At 39.6% G+C, this 27,627-nt stretch overlaps 1 protein-coding gene across 1 annotated transcript in view; it reads right to left on the reverse strand.

Annotated features, from left to right (window-relative positions):
• The window catches only part of dip2ca (disco-interacting protein 2 homolog Ca), a 540,449-nt gene that overhangs the window by 114,515 nt on the left and 398,307 nt on the right, over positions 1-27,627 (reverse strand). Inside the window, exons 10-18 of the mRNA XM_048606154.1 lie at positions 22,206-22,329; positions 18,823-18,932; positions 17,336-17,438; positions 13,517-13,581; positions 10,663-10,756; positions 10,316-10,435; positions 7,430-7,544; positions 6,122-6,261; positions 793-929 (exon numbers count right to left, since the gene is read on the reverse strand). Coding sequence (XP_048462111.1) covers positions 793-929; positions 6,122-6,261; positions 7,430-7,544; positions 10,316-10,435; positions 10,663-10,756; positions 13,517-13,581; positions 17,336-17,438; positions 18,823-18,932; positions 22,206-22,329 — 1,008 coding nt within the window. The remainder of the gene's footprint in view (positions 1-792; positions 930-6,121; positions 6,262-7,429; positions 7,545-10,315; positions 10,436-10,662; positions 10,757-13,516; positions 13,582-17,335; positions 17,439-18,822; positions 18,933-22,205; positions 22,330-27,627) is intronic.

The raw sequence follows: 27,627 nt of genomic DNA on the forward strand, positions 1-27,627 counted from the left end.
GAGAGAGACACAAGTAGGACAAATTCAATTAAGATCCCATCTCTATCCAGAGGGAAGGTGAGATAGTTTCCATATGAGGACTGCTTGGTAATACTGAATGTGCCAACGTTGAATGCAGTGAAAGATTTAAGTTACAAACCATTGGAGGTAGATCTGAATCACACTCTCAAGATTGTAGCAAAAATATGGGTCAAAACTAGATATAGTTTCAGATTTCTAAAAGATTAAAAAGCCTGCAGTGACTAAATACAACTAAAAAATTAATTTTCTCTGCAAAACGTGACCTGCACAGCATTGGACATGCCTGCTTGCTTTCACAACTTGTCCCCCAAAAAAATTGTTGGGCAGAAAAATCTAAGCAGCAGGTCCATCAAGGCCATTCAATATCATGATAGTTCACACATCATGACTAGACACACCCAAAGCTTACAGTAGCTGTGCAATTTCCTGGAACATGCAAATGTAAGGAATAAAAAGAACAGAATCCAAAAAGAAAGTGCCTCACCAACCCAGTCAGAAGATTACAACTCAACACAGCAGAGGTTAGCAAACCCAACCTTTATACTTGGCCTGAGAATAGTTCTTTACAATTTGCAATGAATACTCTCAGAAGTTTTGAATACATTTACTGCAGGCGGATAACATTTCAAAATTCCCCAACTGTTTTGACCATTTAAAAGCAAACCTGACCTATCATCTGTATGTTTTTAACAAAAATATTTGTTTCGCTTTTTCTCATAACTATAATATGCATTTTGTTGACAATACTTAAAGTGAGTACACGCTCCGTACCTCAAAAGTGTTCTTCGTCATTCCTGATAGACCATAGTAGGATGTACCTGCAGCAATGGAGCACACACAAAGTTCGCCTATTTCATCAGTTCTACAGAGTAATGGAATTCCTTCTGGTCTTACAACACACATCACACCTGCAGGAAAACATAAGACAAGACAAACTTAATTCAACAACATAACTTAGTTAAAACTTACAGCTCAAGCTATATTGGTAAATCTTAACTAACTTTGCTTTTCTGCCAAATAAGAAAGACGGTACTCAGTAATAACACTGGACTTACAAATCAAAAAGCAAATCAAAATCTTCATTTGGAATATGCGAAGGGGACTTCTTTTCTGAACTACAAAGGACTCTTCTCAGGTTCAGTACTGCAGAGGCATTTTAGAAGTCAAGTTGCTTAGATCTATAACTACAATATTTATATGATTTACATTAAATCTTTCAGATTACTTAAGTTTTCACATATTATACAATAAGTTTTATAATTAAATCAATGGTATGATGTAATAAATACATTCAAGTTATATTATAAAAGTATCTATTTGACAAATAAATACTTTTATAATAAGTATTTATTTGACAAATAAATCCACAGTTTCCCAAAACACACATTCTTTATAACAAGAGGAAATTGGGGCACTGTATGAGGCGTCTTGATTTACTAATCAATGGAATTTAGTTTGGAAACATTTCACCAGCTTATAATATAAAGAATGTACTTTGTTTTACAATAATAGGTTAGGATGTTTTTAAAGTCTATTCTGATACAGGATTCACATCTGGGAAATTAAACTCTAATATTATGTTGACTGTTGCAGCAGAGGGAGGGGAATTGAATAGATTAATGCACTGCTTGTGTCATTGAATCCCAAGCAGCAGTGGTCAAAGGATGGTGCAGTGTTCACTTTCAATGGAAAAAGTTGAAGAAAGGCAAGCATTAATCTTTTCCCTAGATTTTCTTGACTCTTGTATCAATTCAGCAAAGCCTCTACCGAAATCATCTATAGCCCACTAATACAGCATAATCTCAAAGACCAACAGCTGATCAGTCTGAGGCCTCAACTCCAAACTCCCACCTATGCCTCACAACCTGCAACTCCCTTATCTACCTACCTCTTCAGTAAAAATACTTAATGACTCCCAGGGTGTTTTATACTTGCATAATCAGCAAAAAGGTAGCTAGGGCAATGCTAGGATCACTCAAGGACAAAAAAGAGGGAATTCATGCCTGGAGCCAGAGGAAGTGGGTGAGGTCCTTAATGAATAATTTGCATCAGTATTCACAAAGGTGAAGGATGTGGTGGATGATGAGTTTAACGAGGGATATGTTGATATTCTAGGGCACATCAATATTAAAAAAGGTGGTGTTGGGTGTTTTGAAAAGCGTTAAGGTAGACAAGTCCCCAGGTCATGATGGGATGTATCCCATGTATCTGAGTGAGGTGAGGGAGGAAATTGTTTGGGCCTTGTACAAAATATCTGTATCCTCTATAGTCACAGAGGACTGGAGAATAGCCAAAGTTGTTCTTTCATTTAAGAAGGGCAACAATGATAATCTGGGAAAGTACAGGCCAGTGAGCCTTACATCAGTGGTAGCGAACTCATTGTAGAAGATTCTTCGGGACAGGATTTACTCACATCTGGAAAAATATGGACTTATTAATGATAAGATATACAGCATGGTTTTGAGTGGGATAGATCATGCTTGAGTTTTCTGAGGTAGTGACAAAGATGTCTGATGGGGGCAGGACAGTGGATGTCATCTACATGGACTTTAGTAGGGCCTTTGACAAGGTCCCTCATGGCAGACTGAAACAGAAAGTGAAGTCACATGGGATTCACGGTGAGCTCGTAAGATGGATGCAGAATTGGCTTGATCAAAGAAAACAGATTAATGGCGGAAAGGTGTTTTTCTGATTGGAGGTCTGTGACTAGTGGAGTTCCACAGGGATAAGTGTTGGGACTGTCCTGTTGTTTGTAATAATATATAAATGATTGGGAGGAGAATGTAGATGGCCTGACTGGTAAATTTGTAGACAGCACAAAAATTGAGGTAAACTGTGGATAGTGAGGAAGATTGCCAGAGGAATACAGTACAGATAGGCTGGAGACTTAGACAGAGAACTAGCCAATGGAGTTTAATTCGGACAAATGTGAGGTGATGCATTTTGAAAGATCGAATGCAGGCGGGAAGGTACAGTAAACAGCAGAATCCTTAGAAACATTAACATACAGAGGAATCTAGGTGTACAGGTGTAGAGTCCCTTAGAGTGGCAAGACAAGTGGATAAGTGGGTCAAGAAGGCAATTGGCATGCTTACCTTCACTGGTTAGGGCACAGAGTATAAAAATTGACAGTCATGTTGCAGCTCTATAGAACTTTAACTCGGACACCTTTGTACATTTCTGGTCACCACACTATCAGATGGATGTTAGAACCTTTGGAGAGGGTACAGAAACAGTTCACCAGGATGTTGCCTGGTTTGGAGAGTATTAACTATGAAGAGAGATTGGACAAACTCAGTTTGTTTTCACTTGAATGTTGGAGGCTGAGAGGTGAACTGATTGAAGTTTCAGAGTTATGAGACGCATGGATAGAATGGATAATCAGCGTCTTTTTCCCAGGGTAGAAATATGAATGAAAAGGGGACATAGGTTTAAGACAAAAGGAGATGTGAGAAGCAAGTTTTGTTTTACGCAGAGTGCCTGGAATGCGCCTACCCCTGTCAAGTCCCCTCAGGATCTGATATGTGTCAGTAAGACTACCCCTCAGTTTTCAAATTCCAGTGGATACAATTTCAGCCTGTCCAACATTTCCTCAGAAGAGCCCAACTGTCAGTTGGGAATTTTTCCAAGTCCTCACTCCCGAGTCAGGGGCAAAAATACATCGCTCAGTCTACTATGAGGGTATCAGGATAATTTCAACACATGTTACGGACTGTAAGATGAGTGCAAACTTTCCAGTTATGTCATTGCAGTAAATTGCAGCCAGTCAGATGCTATATGTTTGGAAACATTTTTCGTCAAAGCTAGTAAACCACATAATAAGAAGAGCTTCACAGAATTTGAGTGCGCTACCAGAACACCTGAACTTTGTTACAGCAGAGTGAAGTATCGTAACTGCAGAACGATGAATCAAGAGCTGGAAAAGTAGCCTTAGACTGGATAGCACTTTTTTTTAAGCTGACGTAATCACGAAGGGCAAAACGGATTCCTCGTGTCATAAGCTGTCTACTTACATCATGTTGGAGGTGAGTCAGCCAGCAAATTATGAACAAATACTCAAACAATAGTAGCTTCCAATTTTGCAGGTAGAGAATCTAATGACAGCGTGAAATATTTGACTAGATCCAAATTTCAAAGTGTGTATTTTGAAGAAGCAAAGTTAGAAAGAAAAAGGAATCTGCCAATGGACATACAAATACATGAATCATAAGTGCAATCAAACAGAAATCCCGAAGATGGGAAGTCCATTCCACTATGTGAACAAATGAGGTTCCTCCACTTGTGCGATGCCCAATGTTGTCATATCTCCACTACTGCCCCATAATCCCCTCCACCACCTCAGTAGATTGGAAAGTAGCCAGCCAGCAGTACACTGCCATAGCTTTTGTGGTGTCAGTATCACCCCTAATTATCTGCTTTGCCAGTACGTGGGAATGGAAAACATACACGAACTCTTTAAGAATGTCTGAAGCAGGAGGAAGTCATCAACTGTAAATTAGGTATCAATCTTACAGCAAGGAAGGAGAACATTATACAGGGTCATATCAATATATCATAGGACGTAAATAATCTATAACATTGTTTTTAAGAAGCTAAAGTCAAGTCTCCTTTAAGGAGCAGATGAGGACTACTGTGTGGATACTATTAACTTCTTTTTCAGAATGTATTCAGAAGGAAAACCCACTTGACAATGTTAAAGAGGGTTAGTGCATACAGAGCATCTAATGAATGTCCTGCTGATTCCATTATTCTTAAATATATGGATGAGGATGCTCAGCTATCGTAGAATAACACAATTCTAACACTATGTGACTAAATGACTCGTTTAACTGAAATTGCTAGACCTGAGAAAGACTGCATGAATTAAATGAACAACCCACACAGAGTCAATTTTAAATATAGACAAATGTGAGGTAATGAACATTGAAAATGAACAGTGAACAATGAAACAAATTTGTACTGAAAACTGAAGTTCATGAGTAAAGGTGGCAAAGGCAAAAGTAATGGAGAGTAATTATAATTCTCCCTAATGCAAAGTAGCTATTAAAGAAAATAGGACTAATCAAATACATCACTCTAATCTAAGACCCTTTCATTGCAAGTTAAAATAGTTTAATACTACATAACTCATTGGTAGGAGCAAAGGAAGAAAACCAATACCTAATGGATTACTGTGCCTTCAAAAAGACACAGACGAACTACAGAACATCCACCATATTGCAATGATTAAGATTCTGAGACTCACGGTTCTATGTCTATACCCTATACCAGGATTTGAAAACACTGGAGTGGGATATTTAGAATATGCTGCATGATCGGAAGTGCTACCTTTTACAGCAAACACTGAACAGAAGCATCATATGCATGTATAAAAAACATGGCCCCATGCTCCATTTGAAGAGTCACACAATTCGCAGTGTTCTGGTCAACACTGAGCTTTCTACCAACATCAACAAAAAAAGTCAACAACTTTAAACTGCTGTTTGTGGAATCCTGCTGCGGTTGAAGGTACTTACACAACAGTGCTGATCTCCCACCCTCAGTGCAGAACCATGGACAGTTCTCAACCTCACTACATCCTGCACAGAAACACAGACAAATGTTCACTCTCCCATGCCCCGCTTCTGAATCATGGACAATGCTCACCCTCATCATATACCCTCTGACCCACAGAGAGTGGTGTAGGGTATAGACCGAGATCCGTCAGTCTCAGGATTTTAACCATTGCAATATGGTGGATGTTCTGTAGTTCATATGTGTCTTTTTGAAGGCATAGCAAGGAGTGGTGAATATTACTCCAATGGCTGAATTTACTTGGGAGTTTCATTGCTCAGCAGACTTTAGATCGAATTTGAAAACCTCCAAGTAAACCTGTGTAGGAAGCTGGCTGAGTATACGGCAAACAGCCCAAGTTTGCATGGTTCTTACTAATTATGGAGGGATCCAGACAGGGAAAAACCAGCAATTGGAAGTTTCCCACATAAGTACCATGGATGTGCTTACAAAAGGATCTCTTCAAGGTACAATTAATTTAAATCTGAGCAACTTTACCCCATATTGAGTTGAGGAAGAAAAAGAAGTACGTTTTGTTAAGCTATACCTCCAGGCATCACCAGGCCAACATCCTGCACAGTCAGGACCGACAGCTTTTCTTCAGAGTCCACTCTTATCACCCCATAACTCAAGCCGTGCATAGAGAGCACCCCTCTGCCAGGTGGCTGGTTGGTATCATCTGTTGGCCTAAAATAGATGCATACACTTAAAATTTTATGGAGTTTTATATAGACATTTACAGAAGAACGTTGGTCATGCAGAAAATGATAATCATCATAGAATCCCCACAGTGTGAAAGCAGGCTATTCAGCCCTTTGAGTCCACACCAACCCTCCAAAGAGCATCCCACCCAGACCCATTCCACTACCCTATCCCTGCAACCCTCCATTTCCCTGAACACTATGGGCAATTTAGCATGGCCAATCCATCTAACTTGGACACCTTTGGACTGTGGGACAAAACCAGAGCACCCAGCAGAAACCCACACAGATACAGGGAGAATGTGCAAACTCCACGCAGACAATTGTCCAAGATTGAAATCGAACCCGGATCCCTGGCACTGTGGGGCAACACTGCTAACCACTGAGCAACCCTGCCATGATAGTGCTGCAATTGTTTGCCACATCAAATCAAAATTTGTTACTTAGCAAGTATTTGGCACCTAATTCAGAAGTCTGGAGTTTTAATCCAAGTACCAAAGGACATTCCTAATTACAATCCCTGTGCAGACACCAAGCACTGGATTTAATGCAGTTAAGCTGTTGAGTGTTGTACCTCGGAGGAAATAAATATTGTTTTTCTCCAAAACAAAACTGCTTGATTTGATTTATTCGTTGGAAAGTCTCATTTTTTAAAAAAAAAATTTGATGCCTGATTGTCTGAATGCAGCAGTATAGCTTCCAACTTTTTCATCACTGTCATCACAACATGTAGAGAAATGAATTATGCCTCATGGGGCTTTATGGAACATAGGACTAAATATGATATTCAGCTTTACAAAATATCATATTGATTTTTCTTCTAGCAATGGTGGCAAAAATGAAGTATGTCCTCTTCTGCCCAGCAGGAAACAAATTAACAGCAGCTGTGAAGGCACCTGCAGTTCAGATCTCCTCAGATTTAGAAACTAGGAAAGCAGTTTGGAGCCGGACAGGATGAAGAAGGAAATTATTAAGAGGATTAACTATTAACTACAATGTATTTTGATATCTGCATTGGCTTGCCAGTTGACAACTGCATGCTCATCTTGCAATTACTCATCAAGGCACTTGTTTGTGGCACCAGAATTGATCAAATCCTCCCTACTCACTTATTATTTAGTAAAGGTTGTAAGTCAAACAATCTCATACCATACCTACGAATTGCTACAGTCAAAGCTTCCGGAGAACTGGCACAAGGACAGATTACTTCAGGACGCAATCCTTTGCTTTGGAAGACATTAAGGAACGCGTCACAGGAAGAAATGGACCCTAATGAACAAAACATTTACAAAATATTAGAACACATTCTTTTTAAACTTGAGGACCACTCTAAATCTCTCAATGCAAGTTCCATTCATGTATTTTTCATTTTACTAAGTGAGAACTAAATACTAAACAATTGCACAAATATTACTTTTACAACGAGGATACTGAAAGACTTGGAAATGCGCATGTTAGTCCCAGAAGCCACTACAGCTATGCTTTTGTTACAATTCTTGGCATATGGTGGAATTTGAATTCAATAATAATCTGGAAATAAGAGTTTAATGATGACCATGAATCCATTATCGATTGTCAGGGAAAACCCATCTGGTTCACTAATGTCCTTCAGGGAAGGAAACCTGCCATCCTTATTTCATCTAGCCTACATGTGACTGCAGACACACAGTAATCTGGCTGACTCTTAACTGTCCTCTCGGCAATAGGGATGAGCAATAAATGCTGCCTAGCCAGTGGCGCCCTTATCAAATGGATGAATTATAAATGAATAATAAAAAATGGAATTCACTTGAACAGCTTCCTTCCTCACATAGAAGATGTGCTACAAGTAAAATGGATCTCATCTCACAGCCAAAATAACCATGGCTCACTTCAGTCAGAAATTGTGCTTTAAGATATTCAGCCACAGAAAAATGATCCAGGCGATCTGGGGGGCCTGAACATAAAACTATGAAAAAACTAATGCCTTAGTTTAACCACACCCAAGGATCAGAGTGCAAACCTACACACAAAGAGGGCATGAGTCAATAGTAGCCATCCCAGTATGATGACTAATCTATTAATGGAGGTATTGTTACTAAAATAATCTTTGTTTTAATTGTTTACTTCTATTTTTCCTTAAATTAACAGAAGGTGTGTGTGGGATTTTATGGTAGCCTTGGGAATGGGTTGTCAGGCAGGGGAATCAGATCAGGTGACATAGTAGCAATTGCATTGTGGTAATCCTACTACCTGCCTACTTTTGCTGGTATTTACTGCACACTGAGTTAGGAATCTGATGCCACTGAGAATTTGGCATTGAGAAAAAAAGCAATGTTGCTCTTTATTCGTTTGTTTCATTTTAATAGCAGGTTGTGAGGCCAATTTAGGGGGTCGTAATTTGTTATTACTCGAGCTAACAAGCTACTAATTTAATAACCAAATAAACAAGATTAACTTATATGAAGGCAGTGGAATGATATTGTCACTAGGTAAACAATCCGAAGAACCAGACGAATGCTCTGCTGATGGAGGCCTGAATCTCACAAAGCAGATTATGAAGTTCAGTTAACAAATCTGGAATTAAATGCTAGTATAACGGTAGGCATGAAACCTTTGCCATTTTTTAAAATTCATTTGTGGGATGTGGGTGTCGCTGGCTGGCCAGCATCTATTGCCTGTCCAATAGTTGCACTTGAGAAGGTGGTGGTGAGCTGCCTTCTTGAACTGCTGCAGTCCATCTGCTGTGGGTAGACCTACAAAACCATTATGGAGGGAATTCCAGGATTTTGACGCAGTGACAGTGAAGGAACAGCGATATATTTCCAAATTAGGATGGTGAGTAGCCTGAAGTGAAGTGTTCCCAAGTATCTGCTGCCCTTGTCCTTCTAGATGGAAGTGGTCATGGGTTTGGAAGATGCTGTCTGAGGATCTTTGGTGAATTACTGCAGTGCATCTTGGAGATAGTACACACTGCTGTTACTGAGCATTGGTGGTGGAGGAAGTCAAGATGTAGTGCCAATCAAATGAATTTGATGTTAAATCCTTTGTTGGCTCATTAATGTCAGTTAGGAAAGGTCCCTTTGCAGTCTTCAGCTGGTATGGCCTACATGTGACTCCAGGCCCAGACCAATGTGTTTGACTCTTAACTGCCTTCTGAAATTGCCTAGCAAGCATCTCGGTTCAAGTGATGGGCAAAAATTGCTGGCTTTGCCAATGACATCCACTTGCCATGAAAGAATACAAATAAATTTGAATATGATGCTTCCAATAATCTGTAGGAGGTGGCTTTGTTAGCTACGTGCATAGAAACCTAGATAACCAATTCAGCTAGTAGAAAACTCAAATAACTAGCGTTTCTATTCACTGCCTGCAAAATAAACTGAACCTTTCTACATAATATCTCTGGTTTTAAATATGCAGCAAGCGACCAACACATATTATACTTTAAATCTCAGAACCGCTCCACTTGATACACTTCCCTATTCCACCCACAGTTATCCTTTGGCCTCTCATAATGAGATAATCAACTTTGTGCCAATTGCACCTAACTACAGACAGCACCCTGCTAATGAAGCTGCCCTATTACACTCGTTAATTGCAACTGCCATAGTGAAGACGTCCAAATTCATCAGTGTGGGCACGAGTGTGACCGAGAACCCACATGTGAAAAGACATTGCTATATCTCATGGTCCATATAAAGCATTGAACACAGATTATATAAAACCTGTCAATATTTTCACCTGATTTTAAGATTGTAGATAATAATCTTCAGTCAAAATGTAAAAGTTATGACGAAATAACACACCAGTGGGATTGCAAGTAAAACAATCCCAGTTGATGCTGTTCTCTGTAAATTGAGATTTTTACATTCAGTGCACTATTTTGTTGGCACTTTCTATTTGCATACAAGGGAAAAGCAATGATGATTAATTCTGAACTTTTCTGGAAAGTGTCCCTATCGTTACTTTAAACACTACTTTGGGGCTAAAACGTTGTTATTTACATATCGAACATTTGTTTCAAAACAACATGATTAGTGGAAGAGATAGTCACTTACAAGGATTGGCTCCATCTGCTACTATTAGCATCCGTAGTGAGGTGAGATTAATGTCTCGCTGATCTCTGTGTGCAACCAAGGCCCAGTGCATGTCCCTGGACTTCACACATGCCACTTTAGCTGGAATTACATATCATTAAATCATTCTCTCCGAATTCACCCTTAATTTTAAAATAAAACCCAAACCTTAGCATTCTTATGCTCATTTTCAGATTTGATCAGAATGCAAATACATGAACAATTAAAATTAAAATGTGCAATTATACTTTATCAATAAACACTGGAGAATAATAAACAATCATACATCTGCCTTAGACAATATCTTCTGAAATGTAATCAATACTTACCCTTATATGCATAGACTTTTTGTATCCATGAAAGAGGGTTCACCTTCATTAATGAATATGGAATACTGATAACATGCATCATGTTCATAACGCTCTAAGAAGAAAGTAAAATACAATAAGAAAATACTGCACTTGGCAATAGAAAATAACAATTTTTGTTTCATAAATATGCAATTTAATAATTATATTAAACCACTTTTGTCTGCACAAACGTTAAGGATTTGCAAACTATTTCCAGAATTATAAGGATACGTAACCAGCGTAATTCAGTGGAATGATAGTGATAGAAACAGATCTGTTTTGTTGGCAGCCATTTGACGTACTTGTTTCCCAGATAAATCCTTCCCGTTTTAAAATGCTATGGAATTTACTGAAACATGTGAGAAAGTTGCCACTTCTTGTGTGAAACATTCACTTTGACATTTGCATCAAAGGAGAAGGAAAGTCGACATTTCAGGTCAGGATCCTTCTTCAGAAATGGAGAAGGGGAAGGGAGCTGGGCAATAAATAGAGGGAAGAGGGGTGGGGCTGGGGGAAGGAAGGTGGGATGGTGATAGGTGGATGCAGGTAGGGGATGGCAGGGATGGGTCAGCGGGAAGGGAGAGGTAGATAGGTGGGAGAGAACGTTGACAGGTTGTGTCAGGTCAAGAAGGTGAGGGGGAGGATGGGTGGCACTGGTGGAGGGGACGTGGGATGGTGATAGGTGGATGCAGGTAGTGGGTAGTGGGGATTGGTCAGTGGGAAGGGTGGGGCGGATAGGTGGGGAAGAAGACGGACAGGTTGTGTCAGGTCAAGGAGGCGGGGATGAGAGGGAGGTTTGGACGTGGGATGAGGCCGAGGGTGGGGAGATTTTAAAATTGGTGAATTCTACATTCAGGCCATTGGGCTGCAGGCTCCTGAGGTGGAATATGAGGTGTTGCTCCCCCAGTTTGTGGTGGTATCATTGTGGCACTGGAGGAGGCCCAGGATGGACATGTCATCAAGGGAGTGGGAGGGGGAGTTAAAATGGTTAGCGACCGGAAGGTGTTGTCGATTGTTGCGCACAGAGTGCAGAAGCGCTACAAAACGGTCCCCAAGTCTGCGCTTGGTCTCACCAATGTAGAGGCCACAACGGGAACTATGGATACAGTAGACCAGGTTGGAGGATGTACAGGTGAACCCCTGTCAGATATGGAAAGTTTGCTTTGGGCCTTGGATGGAGTGAGGGGGTAGGTGAAGGGGCAGGTGTAGCACCTCCTGCGGTTGCAGGGAAAGGTGTCAGGGGTGGGGCGTTAGTGGGGAGTGTGGAGCTGATGAGGGAGTTGCGGAGTGAGCAGTCCCTACGAAAGGCACATGGGGTGGGGAGGGAAACATCTCTTTGGTTGTGGGGTCAGATTGTAGGTGGCGGAAGTGGTGGAGGATGATACGCTGAATCTGGAGGTTGGTGGGGTGATACGTGAGGACAAGAGGGATTCTGTCTTTATTTTTGTTGGGGGGAGGGATGTGAGGGCAGAAGTGCGGGAAATGTAAGAGATGCGGTTTTGAGGGCATTTATGATCACTGAAGTGGGGAAGTTACGGTCCTTGAAATAGGAGGACATCTAGGATGTCCGGGAGTGGAACCCTCCATCTTGGGAGCAGATGCGGCAGAGGCAGTGGAATTGGGAATATGGGATCGCATTCTTGCAGGAGTGTGGGTGAGAGGAGGAGTAGTCCAGGCAGCTATGGGAATCAGTGTGTTTGAAATAGATATCGGCGTTGAGGTGGTTACCAGAGATGGAGACAGAGGTGTCCAGGAAGGGGAGGGAGGTATTGGAGATGGTCCAGGTGAATTTGAGGTTGGGGCGAGAGGTGTTAGTAAAGTTGATGAACTGTTCAAACTCCTCATGGGAGCACAAGGCAGCGCTGATACAATCATCAATGTAATGGAGGACAAGATGAGGGATGGTGCCGGTGTACCAGTGGAAAAGGGACTGTTCCAAATATCCTACGAAGAGGCAGGCATAGCTCGGACTTGCTATCTTCCACTTCGACGTTTCTTCAGTTTACCCACCAGTCTTTGACACATGATTGAAAGTGCTCCTGCCTAGAGCTCAACTAAAATCTGCTTTCTTAAATAAAAATTGATACAATTTTATTTTTTTTTTAATAAACCAAAGATTAAATTTAATAAAGCAACTGAATGTTGGTGCTTATGAAAACCTAAAGAAAATTATAAAAGGAAGCTATAACAATTCGTAACGCACAAAATAATAACTGTAGCTGAGTTACAGCAATGACTGGAGGAAAAGAAAAATGACAGCAATTGTTTTGCAATGAGAAAACCAAACCTACATGTCACAGGAACACCACAGCACAGGAAAAGGAAATTTGGTCCATCGTGTTTGTATGCGTGGCTATTTTAATTATAAGTTACTTACATAAATTCAAGGATGAAATTTATTGCCTGAAAATTAAAATTCCATTGCATCTTGCACACAGGGGTTAAATCTGTTGTAAATAAGATTCATGTTAGAAGAAACACTGACAGGAAAAGAGAAGGTGGCAGAGTTGAAGACCTATAGAGGTGGTGGACAGACATTGTAAACTGCTCAGCACTCTTAACCTAGAAAATTAGAATTCTTGAAAAAGAGGTGTAATTGGAGAACATGGTCAGAACACAGGTAAAGTATTGTTGAACTCTGGGGTGGGGAGAAAAAAAGACAGGTTTGTTGAACTAAATGATCTATTACTATTCTGAAAAACCAAGGTTCTCAATTTTCTTGTCATAAAATCCTACAATCTGTTGATAGGAGCATTCCAACATATGCACCATCTCAGTATAGTTTTGTCTCTTAGATTTGCTACTTATTAAGAAATGTGGGAAAAGATCTTACCGTAAGAATACCATGCCACAATCCAACATCCTTCTTAAAATCCAATACATTCACAATGGTTTCCGCTGTTTAAGATAGACAAGACTTTCTCAGTTAGAATGATGATCTCAAAGGTTAATTAAACAGGGAATACATTCCTCCTAATTTCATTTCAAACCTAAATGCTATGTCTTAGTTATTTGCTTTTCCTCTAATTTTGTATCATTGCCCATTCTCTCCTGAAGTGAGATATACATTCAGAGACAGCAAGGCTCTTTGGCATCTGAAATGGTCATCATTCATGAGTGAGGCTGAACACATATCCCCTGGGAATATGCTTCATAATTATTCCATTACAGACAGGGTAATCCAGTTTTTTGCTCTCTAATACAAAAACAAAATACCACCATTGTGGGAAACTCAAAAGAAAGATAAAAAATCATGCAAGTACAAAACAAGTCAGGCAGCATCTGTGGAGACAAACCAAGTTAATGTTTCACATCAAGAGGACCTTGCCCTCAGAACTGAAGAGAGAGACAGAAATGTCAAAGCTTAAGGCAATGGAGGGGTGGGGAAAGGGGGAAAGAAGATCAAAGGAGGGCCGGCAGATGGGAATCCCCTTGATGAGACGAGCCCAACTTCTTAAAGATAGGCATTCCTGGAAGAGAAGTGTCAGCCAATTAAACACAAACTCAATAGCAAAATATTGCAACAACACAGAAATTGCTGGAAAAGCTCAGTAGGTCTGGCAGCATCTGTGGAGAGAAATCAGAGTTAATGTTTTTGGTCAAACAATCCTTCTCTCCACAGATACTGCCAGACCTACTGAGCTTTGCCAGCAATTTCTGATTTTGTTTCTGATTTACAGCATCCACAGTTCATTTGGTTTCTTTTTAGCAAAATATTGCATTTGTCTCTGATTATCTCTTTTGCCTTGTTCTGCAAGCCCCTTCCAATCTTCTACTGGGTTGAAAACTTTTTATGGTTCTAATTTTCTTCAGTCTGATCAATGGGCCTCTAGAATGGAAATGTTGACTCTGTTGCCACAGATGCTGCCTGACATAGTGGATATTTGCAGGGTTTCTTCCAATGTATCTTATGTATCCATTGATACTGAGAAAGTCACTGAATGACTGTGAGCAGCAAGTACAACATGCTCCTTTTGTTTGCCTGGGAATAATAAAAATAATATAGTGGCCCTCTTTCCTCACCAATTGAGACTGATAAACTCAAACACAAAGAAAGAATTGGACTAGGTCAGTATGTCACAGACCAGCACACCAGCCACCAAAGACGACTGTTCCCATATAGTCATAAGTGTTTTGATCATGATATTTGAGAAATAACACTTTAAGGAACTCTTATAAGAACTTTTCTCATTTTGTCAGTTAGTCTTCAAACTGGGATGTACCAGGATAAAGCTGTAGAACATACAGATTAAAATGTAGCTCTAAAGTTAAATGGGAATAAATGCTGTGCCCTGCCTCTTTATATAATTTCCCATATTTCATGACAAGGGTTGGTGATGTAGCCAGAGACTTCTCTGGCACTCAATTGCTTGCACTGAGCACCCCTTGTGCACTGAGGCACAATCAAGACACAGATTTTCAGAAAAAGGTTTTTTAATAAGAAAATTGCGTTAACACTTATGATTTCTCCAATTGTTAATTCCCTGTTCAGGTAAAGTGCCCGATACCCTTTAATGTGTCAGTATTCCTGTCCAATTCACAATAATGACTGTTAGCAGGTCAATCTACCACAGAGGCAGTATAGGCCCTCATTTATTCTCCACATGTGCACTTTCAGCAGGGGTCAATGAGTAACAGTCACAAGCAGTAATCCTGTTGTATTTTTCTCTCCCTAATCCAGTCATACCGAATAAATTTATTGTACTGTACTGCCTTTCTGAGTTCACGGAATTGTACACATACCAGAGAGCAACCGTGAATCTGATGGAAAAACTTGTTTCGCATTCTAATCAATATAATTTCTCAAATCTATTTATTCACAATTTATTTTTGGTCATCGCATGTTCTTCAGCTAGATTTAGCTCATTTATTTTGAATTATTAGGGATGATTCAAAATTTTATTCGGAGGATAATGATTCAGAATAACGTCATTGCTGACAGAATATGCACTGTGAATGGCATCTTCCTGAAATAAGTTAATTTACTGTTAACCATTATTCCTAGCGTATATTTTTAGTCATATGATACCTACGAAAGTATTCTTGATTTAATTACCGATAACTGTTGAATTACAGACAAACTCAATTTGTGTGGGAGGCTAGGTGCTAATGCATCAATAAGTTGCAGTGGTCACTTCTGAAGTAGTATAAAGCACAAAATAAAAAATAACTGGGCTCGTTTTATTATTTGTGAATTATTCAACATTACTTTGACACCTCAGTATATCTTTCTTCATGAAAATACAGTGCCACCAGATTACTGTAAACACTTTATTACTTTAGCAGTAATAGGGACAAAACCAACACTACTGAGTCAAGAGAGGAACAAAATTGAACTAAATAAATTTGCAATATATGTCACGCAGACATGTTTCATGCAAACTCCTAATACTTCCAACTAGGGGAGAACTGCAAGTCCCCAAGACAGAACATGCCATTTAAATTTCCTATTCATTATTGATTTAAAATCAACACTAACAGGTACCAATAAAGGTCATGATACAATGCCAAAGAACTGACTTTCAAAATTGTAGTTAAACAGCATTTTGTGGAACCTCGAAATTAACACAACTTCTATCTTCAAACATTAACAGTCTAAATCATTCTGAAATCACCTTGAAGAAAACAATAATTTCTACATTAGAGATTGTTTATTTTCAGATAGTAAATCACTTCAGCAAGATCTTCAAGATTTAGATACAAATGGAAACAGATCACCCAGTCATTATGAACCTTGGTCAAAACATTTGCTACTGGTCTGCAGTTTATTCATAGATTTTCATAGAATCCCTACAGCGTGGAAACAGGCCCTTTGGCCCAACAAGTCCATACCGACACTCAGAGCATCCCACCCAGACCCATCCCCCTAACCTACACATCCCTGAAAACTACGGGCAATTTAGCGTGACCAACCCACCCAGCCTGCACATTTTTGGATAATCAAATGAAGACCATCTGTTGCTTCCAGAACCAAGCCTCACATGTTTCTTATTTTGCCAATTTTGTCTACACTCTTCCTTTCCTAAAGGCACTAGCTTGTGGTTATCCTACACTTTTGCAAAACCAGTTGGTCTCTGGTGACCTGGTCGAATGGCACCACACTTTATGTGAGGTGAGCAAGTCTTGACAGGGTATCAACAATGTGGACATCAAAGCTGATCCTGATATTTATTGGTTTTAATGCAAGCATTACAAGTAGTGCTGATGAATCAGAATGTAAAACAATATCCCAATGCTTAACTCATCAGACTGAAGTAGCCAAACTGGCATTTCAAATTGTGTTTATACACCTCCTCCAGTTGAGATTATTTTCATATGTGTGCAAACAATAATAAAAATACTGGAATGCATACAAGGAAGTGGAAACAGAAGTAATGCAAATGGGAAAAAGGAAAAAAGAAGCATTGTGAAAGTAACATTTGGTGGCCAAAATTTATAAAAACTATGAAACCCAGATAACTGATCAGCACAACCTTAGCTTATTTTCCTTCAATATATCAATATACTTGGTTAAAGTCAAACAACCAAACGCTAAGAGGTCCACCAATCCATTGCAAAGACATTGCATCTCATTATTTACAGAAGGCAGAATTATATTCCAGCCAATATTTTATTTTGTGTCATAAGTATCAGAAGGCAAAGAAAGCCTTACCTTCTGTATATGCACAGGCCTGAGTCAAAGCCTGACAATGAGTCAACAGTGCAATTCGTGTCACTGTCACACCGAGCACGCTGCCATCTTTACACGTCTTGTACTAATAATAAAAACAGACCAAAGAAATTGAAGGAGTGGTAGCACTCACATAATACTCTATACTTTGAGGATATGTTGCCAGATAACTTTATCATACATTTAGCAACCTAAGAAGAGCTGAGAACAATAAATGGCTAATTCAGCAGTTGGAGCTCATAAACATAGAAACTCTGCAAATGCTGCACTCAATCGCATATTGTTTGTAGTTTTTTTGCCCTTATTGGTATGGTATCCCAAAAACTAATCTTTTAAGCGACTCTTGGATTGGCACATGGAGGATAGTAAAATGTAGGGTATGCAGGGTAGATTGATCTTAGTAGGATAATAGGTGGCCGAAGGGCCTGTACTGTGCTGTACTGTTCTATGTTCTTTACATAAGCAAGTTATTAGTGATATTTGTCTTAAATCTACTTTTCTGTGTGGATCATGTTCAAAAGTATCCAAATTGTCCCAAGAACATCAAATATAATTCTTTATAACCCCCTCTACAGCAGAACATGAATACAGCAATAAAATGTTTGAGTTTTTGCACACTTATGATACAATATCATTAATTTTGTTCTCTTAAAGGCACTGTATAAATGCACATTGTTATTGTAGAAGGAGCAAGTGTAGTTACAAAAAGATGTAGAAGACTTAAAGGAAGTTTGACCAAAAGTATTCAGCCCCATTCTACTGAATGTGCCAAAGCATTTTATATGTGAGATTGCAATAAAGGAGAATGTTTCTGATGGTACAATTGTTTGACTATTTCTCTGTAAATGAAAGTCAAAGGAAGAGTCAGCAACTTGACAATTTGAGATTCAAATTGTTAAATTAATCACGACTGATGGTTACTACTTTCAATGCTGATATTCTACTCAATAGTACATCATTGTCTTTCCACTGACATATACTCAAAAGTAGGAGTCTTGTTTGCTGAGACAGTTTCATCCTTTCTCATGCAAATAGTCAGACCTTGAAATGGGTTTCACTAATAATTCATCATGAAGTGTCTAAGTGAGGGCGGCCCATTCGTATCATTTGAATAGTAATGCTTCTAGAATCTTGACTTCTCTCCTCCTCCAAGCAATGCTATCCACATGGAGAGCAGGCTGGAATGAAAAGGTCAAGCCTGTAAACATGCTCACAATGTTGGTTAGGTCCATAATTTAGTTTACAGTGTAGTTCGTTTTCCCTTCCTTGCCCCTTTTTAAGCTTGAGGGCAAATACCAATTTATTGATTCTGCAATTCGCACTAATATATACATACTTTTCAACATGTCTGATAGATATCAAAGCTTATTCTGTTTTAAGCCAATACAAACAGAAAGTCATGATGCACATTCATTGATCAAGTCAATTATTTAGGAAACATTTTGTTTCATCATTGCAGTTGTTCTCACCTCAATGTATGCAGTGTCATTATTTGCATCCTTGATATGAGGAAACCAATCCCGAGGTGGCTTAGATAGATGCTTAGATTCTGTCACAAACCACAGCAACCGTGGCCAACCTAAAATGACAGAGAGTAAATCGACTCATTGCAGGGTGAAGTGAGCTATCCGAAATGGAGTGAGCTAGAAACTCTTTTATCAGTGATACAAACCTTGACAGTCTTAAGTCACAAGTTCCCTTGATATTAATAAACTACTGTTCCAAAAAGCAAGGCAAATGCAATCTGGCCAATCGCCGTCCCATTAGTCTACTCTTGATCCTCAGCAAGGACATGTCAACAGTGAAATCAATGACACTTTCACAACAATAACTTGCTCACTAATGCTCAATTTGACTTCTATCCGGACCATTCAATTCTACACTACATCAAAGTCAGTTCTAAGATTAGATGAAGAAGTTGATTTCAAGCAGTCAGACAAGAGTGAATGCCATTGACATAAAAGCAGCCTTTGACTGAATGCAGCATGGTGGAGCCCTAACAGATTTGAAGTAAATGGAAATTCAAGGGAAAACTCTACACTGGTTGGGGTCAAACCAAGCACAAAGACAGTTGTGGGAAATGGATACCAATCACCTCAGTCGCAGGAGATCGTTGTAGAAGATGCCCCAATTGGTGTCCTAAGCACAACCATCTTTGGCTGCTTCATCAATGACCTTTCCTCCATCACAAAAAACAGAAATGGAGATATTTGCTGATGATTGCACAGTGTTCAGCAATATTCACAACTCCTCAGATATTGAAGCAGCTTGTGTCCATAACAAGAACTGGACAATTTTCAGGCTTCAGCTGATATGTCTGGTTTGGATGTTACTTACTTCAATGATGAGGTAATGATCATCTCCAACAAGAGAGAATCTAACTACCATTCCTTCATAGTCAAAAGTATTGCCATGATCAAATCATCTGCTAACAGTATCCTGGGGATTGGCCAGAAATTGAACTTGACTAACAATATAAGTGCTACAATAGTAGGCCAGTGGCTGAGAATAGGTTGTGAGAAGCAACCTTCTCAATCACCAAAGCATATCTACTATCGATAAAGCACAGGTCAGGGGTGTGATGGAATACACTCCATTTGCAACTCCTTTCAAGTAGCTCAACATCATCCAGGACAATGCACCCCACATGAGTGGCACTTCATACACCACCTTAGGCATTCAATTTCTCCATCACTGGCACAGAACACCATGTCCAAAATGAATGGCAACCACTTGCCAAGTTTCCTTCCACAGCATTTTCCAAACCCACAACACACCATCAAGAAGGACAAGGAGAACAGACACGTGGTAACATCACTATCGAAGGTTCCCCTCCAAGGTACATATCTTGCTGACTTGGAACTACAACGCTGTTCTTTCTCTGTGATTGGGTCAAAAAGTTGGAAATCTTTTCCTAACAGTCCTCAGTGCACTTACATCACATGGAGAGCAGTGATTCAAGGAGATGGCTAACAACACTACCACGATCTCAAGGGCAAATTGATACGGACAATAAGAATGTGCCACCATGCCCACAGATCGTTAAAGAATACAGATTCAGTCAGCAGACTCCTAGAACTAAAGTTCTTGCATTTGTGCAAAACTAAGACAAGAGTCCAGACCCGAAACATCAGCTTTCCTGCTCCTCTGATGCTGCCTGGCCTGCTGTGTTCATCCAGCTCTACACCTGGTTATCTCATATTCCAGCATCAGCAGTTCCTACTATCTCTGTCAATAAATTGTGCTGTTTGTAAATTCTTGTTAATCAAATTGTTTTCAGATAACACACCCCTGGAACAGCTCAGACTTGAGGCCAGGCCTCCTGGAACAAAGATAGCGACACTGCCACTGCACCACAACAGTCCCCTTTGTTTTGCTTATGTACTTCTCTAGATCAGCAAAATTAGACTACTAATTAAAATGTTTTAAGTAGAACTATTAATCTGAATAAACTTTAAAAGATCAACATTTTTTTTACAAAAAATCAGCTGCATCAAAATGATGGAATGCTAAAGTGCCTAATATGGCAATTTTTTCCCATAATTATTTTTACATTTTAATTAATACAAAATTTTCCTCCAAAAATTCTTTCAGAAGTAAATCCTGAACCCACAGGAACTTAAAAACAAATTTTAAACATCTAAGTTATCTCAACAATTAATTCGCATACCACTTGTAGTTAAACAATTGCTAAATAATCTTTCAAGTGGCTGTGATACAGCCTTTGTGCAAGTTTGAAAGGTGACAAGTTATAGGCTAGATTTTTTAAAAAGTTAAAAATTATATACACTATATATTTATATTGTAATAGCAGAGTGATGGCCTTGTGGTATTATTGCTGGACTATTAATTTAGAGACCCAGATAATGTTCTGGGGACCCTGGGTTCGAATCCCACCACAGAGATGGTGGAATTTGAATTCAATAAAAATATCTGGAATTAAGAATCTAGTGATGACCATGAATACATTTTTGATTATCGGAAAAACCCATCTGGTTCACTAATGTCCTTTAGGGAAGAAAACTGCCATCCTTACCTGGTGTGGCCTACACGTGACTCCAGACCCACAGCAATGTGGTTGACTCTGAACTGCTCTCTGGGCAATTAGGGATGGGTAATAAATGCTGCCTAACCAGCGATGCCCTCATCCCATTAATGAATAAAGAAAAAAGTCAGCTTCAGACCATGTGAGGAAGCGAGAAAGAACAGCAGCATACACATGCACGATAATGTTGGGAGAAAAAGTATCTGGCAGTCAGAGAGAGAATGATCTCTTGAGTTTAGCATAGGTTTGAAGTTTGGTCCCAAAAATGAAGAAACAGTGTTCTAAACCATTCCACTAACATCAAACCAAATGTCAAAATGTTATCAAACTCTCAATGTATAATCATATGAAATTCAGTTTCCCACTACTTCAATAATTGCCTTCAAATGTCTGTATTAAATAGGTTACCATCTCTGGTAAAAATAAACAAAAGGTTACATGAGGTGCTCATATACAACTCACAGCATTAATTGTGGTCTTTATGTTAAAATGTCTTTAACAAGTTTCTATGCATTTGTGGCTGCTGAATTTCATATCCAATTTAATAATTTGCTTATCATTTCTAATAGGGGAGTTATTAAAACCAACAGCTATGGTGTACAGAACAACAAGATCATGCTAAATTGGGGGAAATACACTTCTGAGCTTTGAAGAAAATCTAATTTGTTATGCACGGATGATTGCAATCACTGCAGAAATAGATGGGATTAACTGGAGCTGGATTCGCCCCAAGTAATTAATTAAAGGAAAGCGCAGCAACCTAAAAATAACAAATGTGGAGTTAAAAAAAACATGAAAACCAATTACCTTTAAACTGTAGAATCTCCCCCGTTGGGCTTTTAGGTAAACCTTTGTGACAAGCATCGCTAGTTAATGCTACAGTAACACCACAACTTCCCAATAGAAAACCAATTTGTTGGCTTCCAGCATCCTGGTGGAAGAAAGACAAATTTGTCATCTGCTGCTGGTTTTAAAGTTGCAAAACCACAATTTTAGGAATGGCAGGGTTGAAACAGGAAGGGGGAAAGAACATGAATTATTTGGGGGAAGAGGAGAATAAAAGGCTGTTAAAAAATTTCAATTACAAATACTGAATGTGTGCATTATAAAAATCATAAGTCATGAAATACTGAATGCTTTGTGCGCAATCAGCTCATATGTGCACTGATGGGCAAACGACAAAGTCTTTGTGCTGAATTCTCTAGTTGGTGGATTAACAGCAGAATGGGAATCCCATCATGTGATTTCATCAGTAAACCAATGAAGTGGCCTCACTGGTCCTTGTTTACTATGTGGTTCAGATCTGGAGCAGTGACTATGCTTCTGATTAGTTCACTGTTTATGCATGTCCACAAGGGTCCCCAAGTTTTCAAGTGGATCAACAAAAAGGTTGCTGGCCGGATTAAGGGATAGGAAGTGAGGAGGGGATGGACGTGTGCAGGCAGACAGTAAATGCAGTCAGTACAGCTTAAATCAGTCAAATGAACAGCCAGACACTGACAAAAAAAAGGGTTCTGAAGAAGTGTGATCAAGGAAAGCCACAGCACTTCACCAACCCATATCCACTGCCATTCAAAGCCCGCATATTGCACCTTAGCTATTATGCTTTTAATCTTTCAGCACCTAGAGATCAGAGGAATTCACTTCTGCTCAGGGGAACCCAAACACACGTGTATTTTCTTTATTTAAATCTGGTTATTTAAATAAATCTGGTGACTCACCATATTTGCTGCAGAACTACTGCCAATTTGTAAGGATACTTGAGTCAAAGGGCAAAGTGATTCCAATTACTAATCATGTTGGTAGCTTGTCTTTTTACCTTCCAGGTAAAATTCAGTTTTGAAAGTAACTAACCAGCTTGTCTGTTCACACATCACAACGGAAAATGGTCACCCAAAATGATGACCACTGAGCTCTTTCACGGACAATCTGCTGCTGGATCCAAAACCTCAACTGCTGGCACTTCCCTGCCTACTCCATCATTGTTTAAGTGGTGTGAGAATAGCCTGGATATTATGGCATCTTGTTTGTGCATTTATCCATAATAGAACCATCTAAATAAGGGGCTTACTTTTTATTTGCTAATATATGGAACATGGCTGTCACTGGCTGGGTCACCATTTATCACCCATCTCTAAATTATCCTGGTGGTCAGTGCCTCTTGAACTGCTGTAGTCCTTGGGGTGTAGGTACATTCACAGTACTATAAGGAAGGTTGTGATGGAATGGCAACATATTTCCAAGTCAGGGTGATGTACGGCTTTGTGGTGTTGCAATGCATCTTGTTACCCTTGTTCTTCCAGGTGGTAGAAGTTTGAAAGATACTGTTGAAGGGGCCTTGGTGAATTGCAGTATTGGACTTTGCAATGTCACACACTGCTGCTACTTTGGTAGAGGGAGTGAATGTTTAAAGTGGGATGCCAATGAACCTGAATACTTTGCCTTGGATGGTGTAGAGATTCTTGAACGATTGGAATTGCATCCATTCAGGCAGGTAGACAGCATTCCATCAAATTTCTGACTGGTGCTTTTGGATGGTGAACAAGATTTGAGGAGCCAGGAGGTGAGTTCCACTGTAGAGTTCTTAGTGATGGACCTATGCATGGCACCATCACTAAGAATAGCTTTATGTTCTACATGTATTCATTTAATTAAAATGCCATCACCTGCCTTGATGAGATTACCAGTCCACTGACATCATTGCTATGCCAATGCCTCTCCCTTGTCCAGTTCAGTTTCTGGTAAATGGTATCCCCCAAGATGTGGGAGATTCAGTCATGGTAATGCTACCGAATATCTAAGGGAGACAACTAGATTCTCCTGGTTGGAGATGGCCATTGCCTGGCACTTACGTGGTGCAAATGTTACTTTCCACATTTCTGCCCAAGCCTGGATGTTGTCCTGATCTTGCTTCAGTATCTGAATCATTGCAAATGGTGCTGGACACTGTGCAATCATCAGCAAACAAGGATGAAATGAGTTGGAATTGTTTTTGCTAAGTAAGGTACTCAGCATGAAGGATTGGTTGAGAGAGATACAGTGAGAAAGTTCACTCATTGAGTGGCATTTCTCTATAGAGGGTGGAGGAATGAAGAATTTTGGATCATGAAATTTTAAGATGCACGATGTTCAAAAGTTATGATTAGGCAGTATTGATCTTGTAAAGGAAGTGAAAAGGGTTTGCACTCATATGGCTGAAATGTGGACAAATGGGAGAAGCTCATCATCCACGTAACAACAGAGCTCATCTCCTGTCTTCCCAAAGCCTGCCAGCATCCACAATGCACAAGTCAGGAGTGTGTTGGAATATTGGCCATTTGCCTGGGTGAGTTTAGCAATACTCATGAAGCTCAGTACCGTCCAGGACAAAGCAGCTTGCTTCACTGGCACCTCATCCACCATCTTCAACATTCACTCCTGGCACCACAGTGGCTGCACTGAATACCATCGATAAGATGCACGGCAGTAACCTGTCAGGCAGTCTCCAACAGCACTTTCCAAAACCATGTCCTCTACCACCTAGAGAGGCCAAAGGCAGCAAATGCATGAAAACATCACCAATTGTAACTTCTGTTCAGTCTACACACCACCCTGATTTGGAACTGGTCTGCGGTTCCTTCACTGTCACTGGGCCCAGATCCTGGACCTCCCACCCTACACACCGGCATCCCTAGACCCCAAGGACTGCAGGTCAAGGCAGCAGTTCATCACTAAATTATCCAGCACAATTACAGATAGGCAAATAATGTTGATATGGCAAACAATGCCCATATCCCATGGAAAAATGGAGAAAATTTTTAAAATGTGAAATGTAGCAAGCTTCAATGATTCTTAAAATTCATTAGGCTACACTACAAGGCAACACCAGATTTAACTTGGCACCTAGAATGGAAATTCAGAATCCATAATCTCTGCTCTATTCCTTGTAATTGCATGGTTCTCATTGTGCTTGTTCTGCTTTGCATCAATTAAAGCCTCATTAGGATCACCAATTATGAATAAAGTCCTGAACAACAATACATGGATCCAAGTCATGAGGGCTGGTGCCTGATAAAGATGCCATGGTAGCTTTCTGGCATTGACAGAATGAGATGACAGGCATCACATACTAGACGCACATAATAAGATATTAAAATTGTGGAGGTTGTATGGGTCTTTGAATTTGACGTGTCCATCAATTTCTCTTGTAGCTGTGGGAACCTGTGTCTGTATAATTAGGTAGCTTTCTTTGTTTGCCTGTTTACATCGGGAAGGATTTGAATTGCACGGCTTTCTCAAACCGTGTGGCCTCTTTGATTAAAGGGTGTCATCAGATTATCGTGATAAAGAATGTAACCTGGAAGTTTAATTAGCACAGAAATTTAGGCTAAAGGTGATGTATTCAGTACTGTTCTCGAGATTGAAGAGAACTGCAACTTCTCACCAAATGCCTGGTTTCCTTTCTAAATAGTAAACTTCATTTTCTGAGGCTATATCACCAACTTTTGGAATCTGTAAACCATGATGGGTGGATAAAATGAGTTTAGGGAAGAGACTCTCGCTGTGACACCTCCCTCCCTATGCTCAAAGTAGTCTTTCGCTGTGAAATCACAAGGTCTAATTGGTGTGAAAAAACGTCCTGAAGCAAACTTCAACCAAACAGCCACGCATACTGCTATTTTTCCCTCATTTAAAAAAATGTAAAAGGTGCTACTTCTTCCTTCTACATAACCTACCAAGTCATGAATTGATGCTGTTCTTCGCAATCTAGACCCTTCTGTGTACTTACTCAAATTCAGCAGCAAAGCCAGTCTCTGGTTTATCCACATCATCTTGACGACAGACAATGTGGCTTTGCAGATCCATCTCCATTATTGCTCCCAGGCAGCTTAATCATCTCCAGGGCTGGCTGCACGTCTGTGGATTCAGTCTTTGGACTAGGTACAGCAGCATTTCCCAGTTTCCAGGTCAGTCCACCTTCTACTAAGTCAGTGAGAGCTTGAGTTGAACTCAACAACCACATCTATTCCCCCACCCTGCCCTCCTTTCAAAAGGCAAACCCAAGCTCTGCCAAAGTTTATCCACTACCTTGTTTGATCAGATGGGAATGGACTGTTTCCTATTGGGAAATACATGATTCTAGCGAAAATCATTACTTTGAACAGAGCTGGCTAAAGTAGACAGCATTTATTATATTAGAAATATTCATTTGATGTGGAAGGTAAGAAACCAGTCACAGGATTAGCCACATCACTTGATTCTATTTGACAAACATCCCCGAAAGGGTGCTAACATTTTCTTTTGAAGGACGGTGGTGAATTTAACATGGTAGCCTCGAGAACCTATTTTACTCCATAATTCCCAGCCCTCGCATCGTACACCTCCAACTGGGAAGTAAATTCAGCACAATGACTGCATCAAAACAGAAAAATAGATGTTATAAGATGTTTGGATAACTTCATAACTATTTCAGATTTGCTAGGTTGACGCGAAGGAACATTATCATCTTCATGCAAGAATAGAAATTTCTCACTTTGAAAAAAATTGCATCCACTGATTTGATTGCACGGTAATCAAATTGGCATGTTAATAAATTGTCCCAATGTATTCAGAACATGGTGTAAAATATTATGTTTTTGGTAATGTATTATTAATGTACACTTGTGCTTAAAGTGGTCTTTCCCACAAGGTCTAATTCCTGTAAAGTAGTACATCCTCAAGCAAACTTCAATCAAATTGCCAAACATATTGCTACTTCTCCCTTTTCTTTTAAAATAAAGCTACTTCTTCCTTATATGTAACCTGCCAAGTCGTGAATTATTCTTGTAACGTGCATGTATTTAAGTCAAGTACTGTTGCGTCTCACAAACTTGGAGTGGCTGAGACTCTTACACATGACCTGTAGCAGCCACTCATGTTATCATACATGTTTGATAATGTATTGTTTTATTCAAAAATAGAGACATGAATGAGTTGTAGAGAGGTAGTGACATATGAGACTGAGAATAGGGATAAAGGAAATACACTACGGTGGGATGTTGCAAGTTACATTTCCTAGGGATGTGTGTTGAGGCCTCACCATATTTATCAATGATTTGGATGAAGGAATGTGGAGTTGTCTTTCTAAGCATGAAGATAACATCAAGTCTAAAGACACAGTAAGATGGGAGCAGGAAGTTACAATGGTGCATTGCAGAATAAGTGAACGAAAAATGGAGTTCAATGTGGGAAAGTACAAGATCATTCAATT

This window comes from Rhincodon typus, chromosome 2 (genome assembly GCF_021869965.1).
Source record: "Rhincodon typus isolate 14 chromosome 2, sRhiTyp1.1, whole genome shotgun sequence".
NCBI classification, from domain to species: domain Eukaryota; kingdom Metazoa; phylum Chordata; class Chondrichthyes; order Orectolobiformes; family Rhincodontidae; genus Rhincodon; species Rhincodon typus.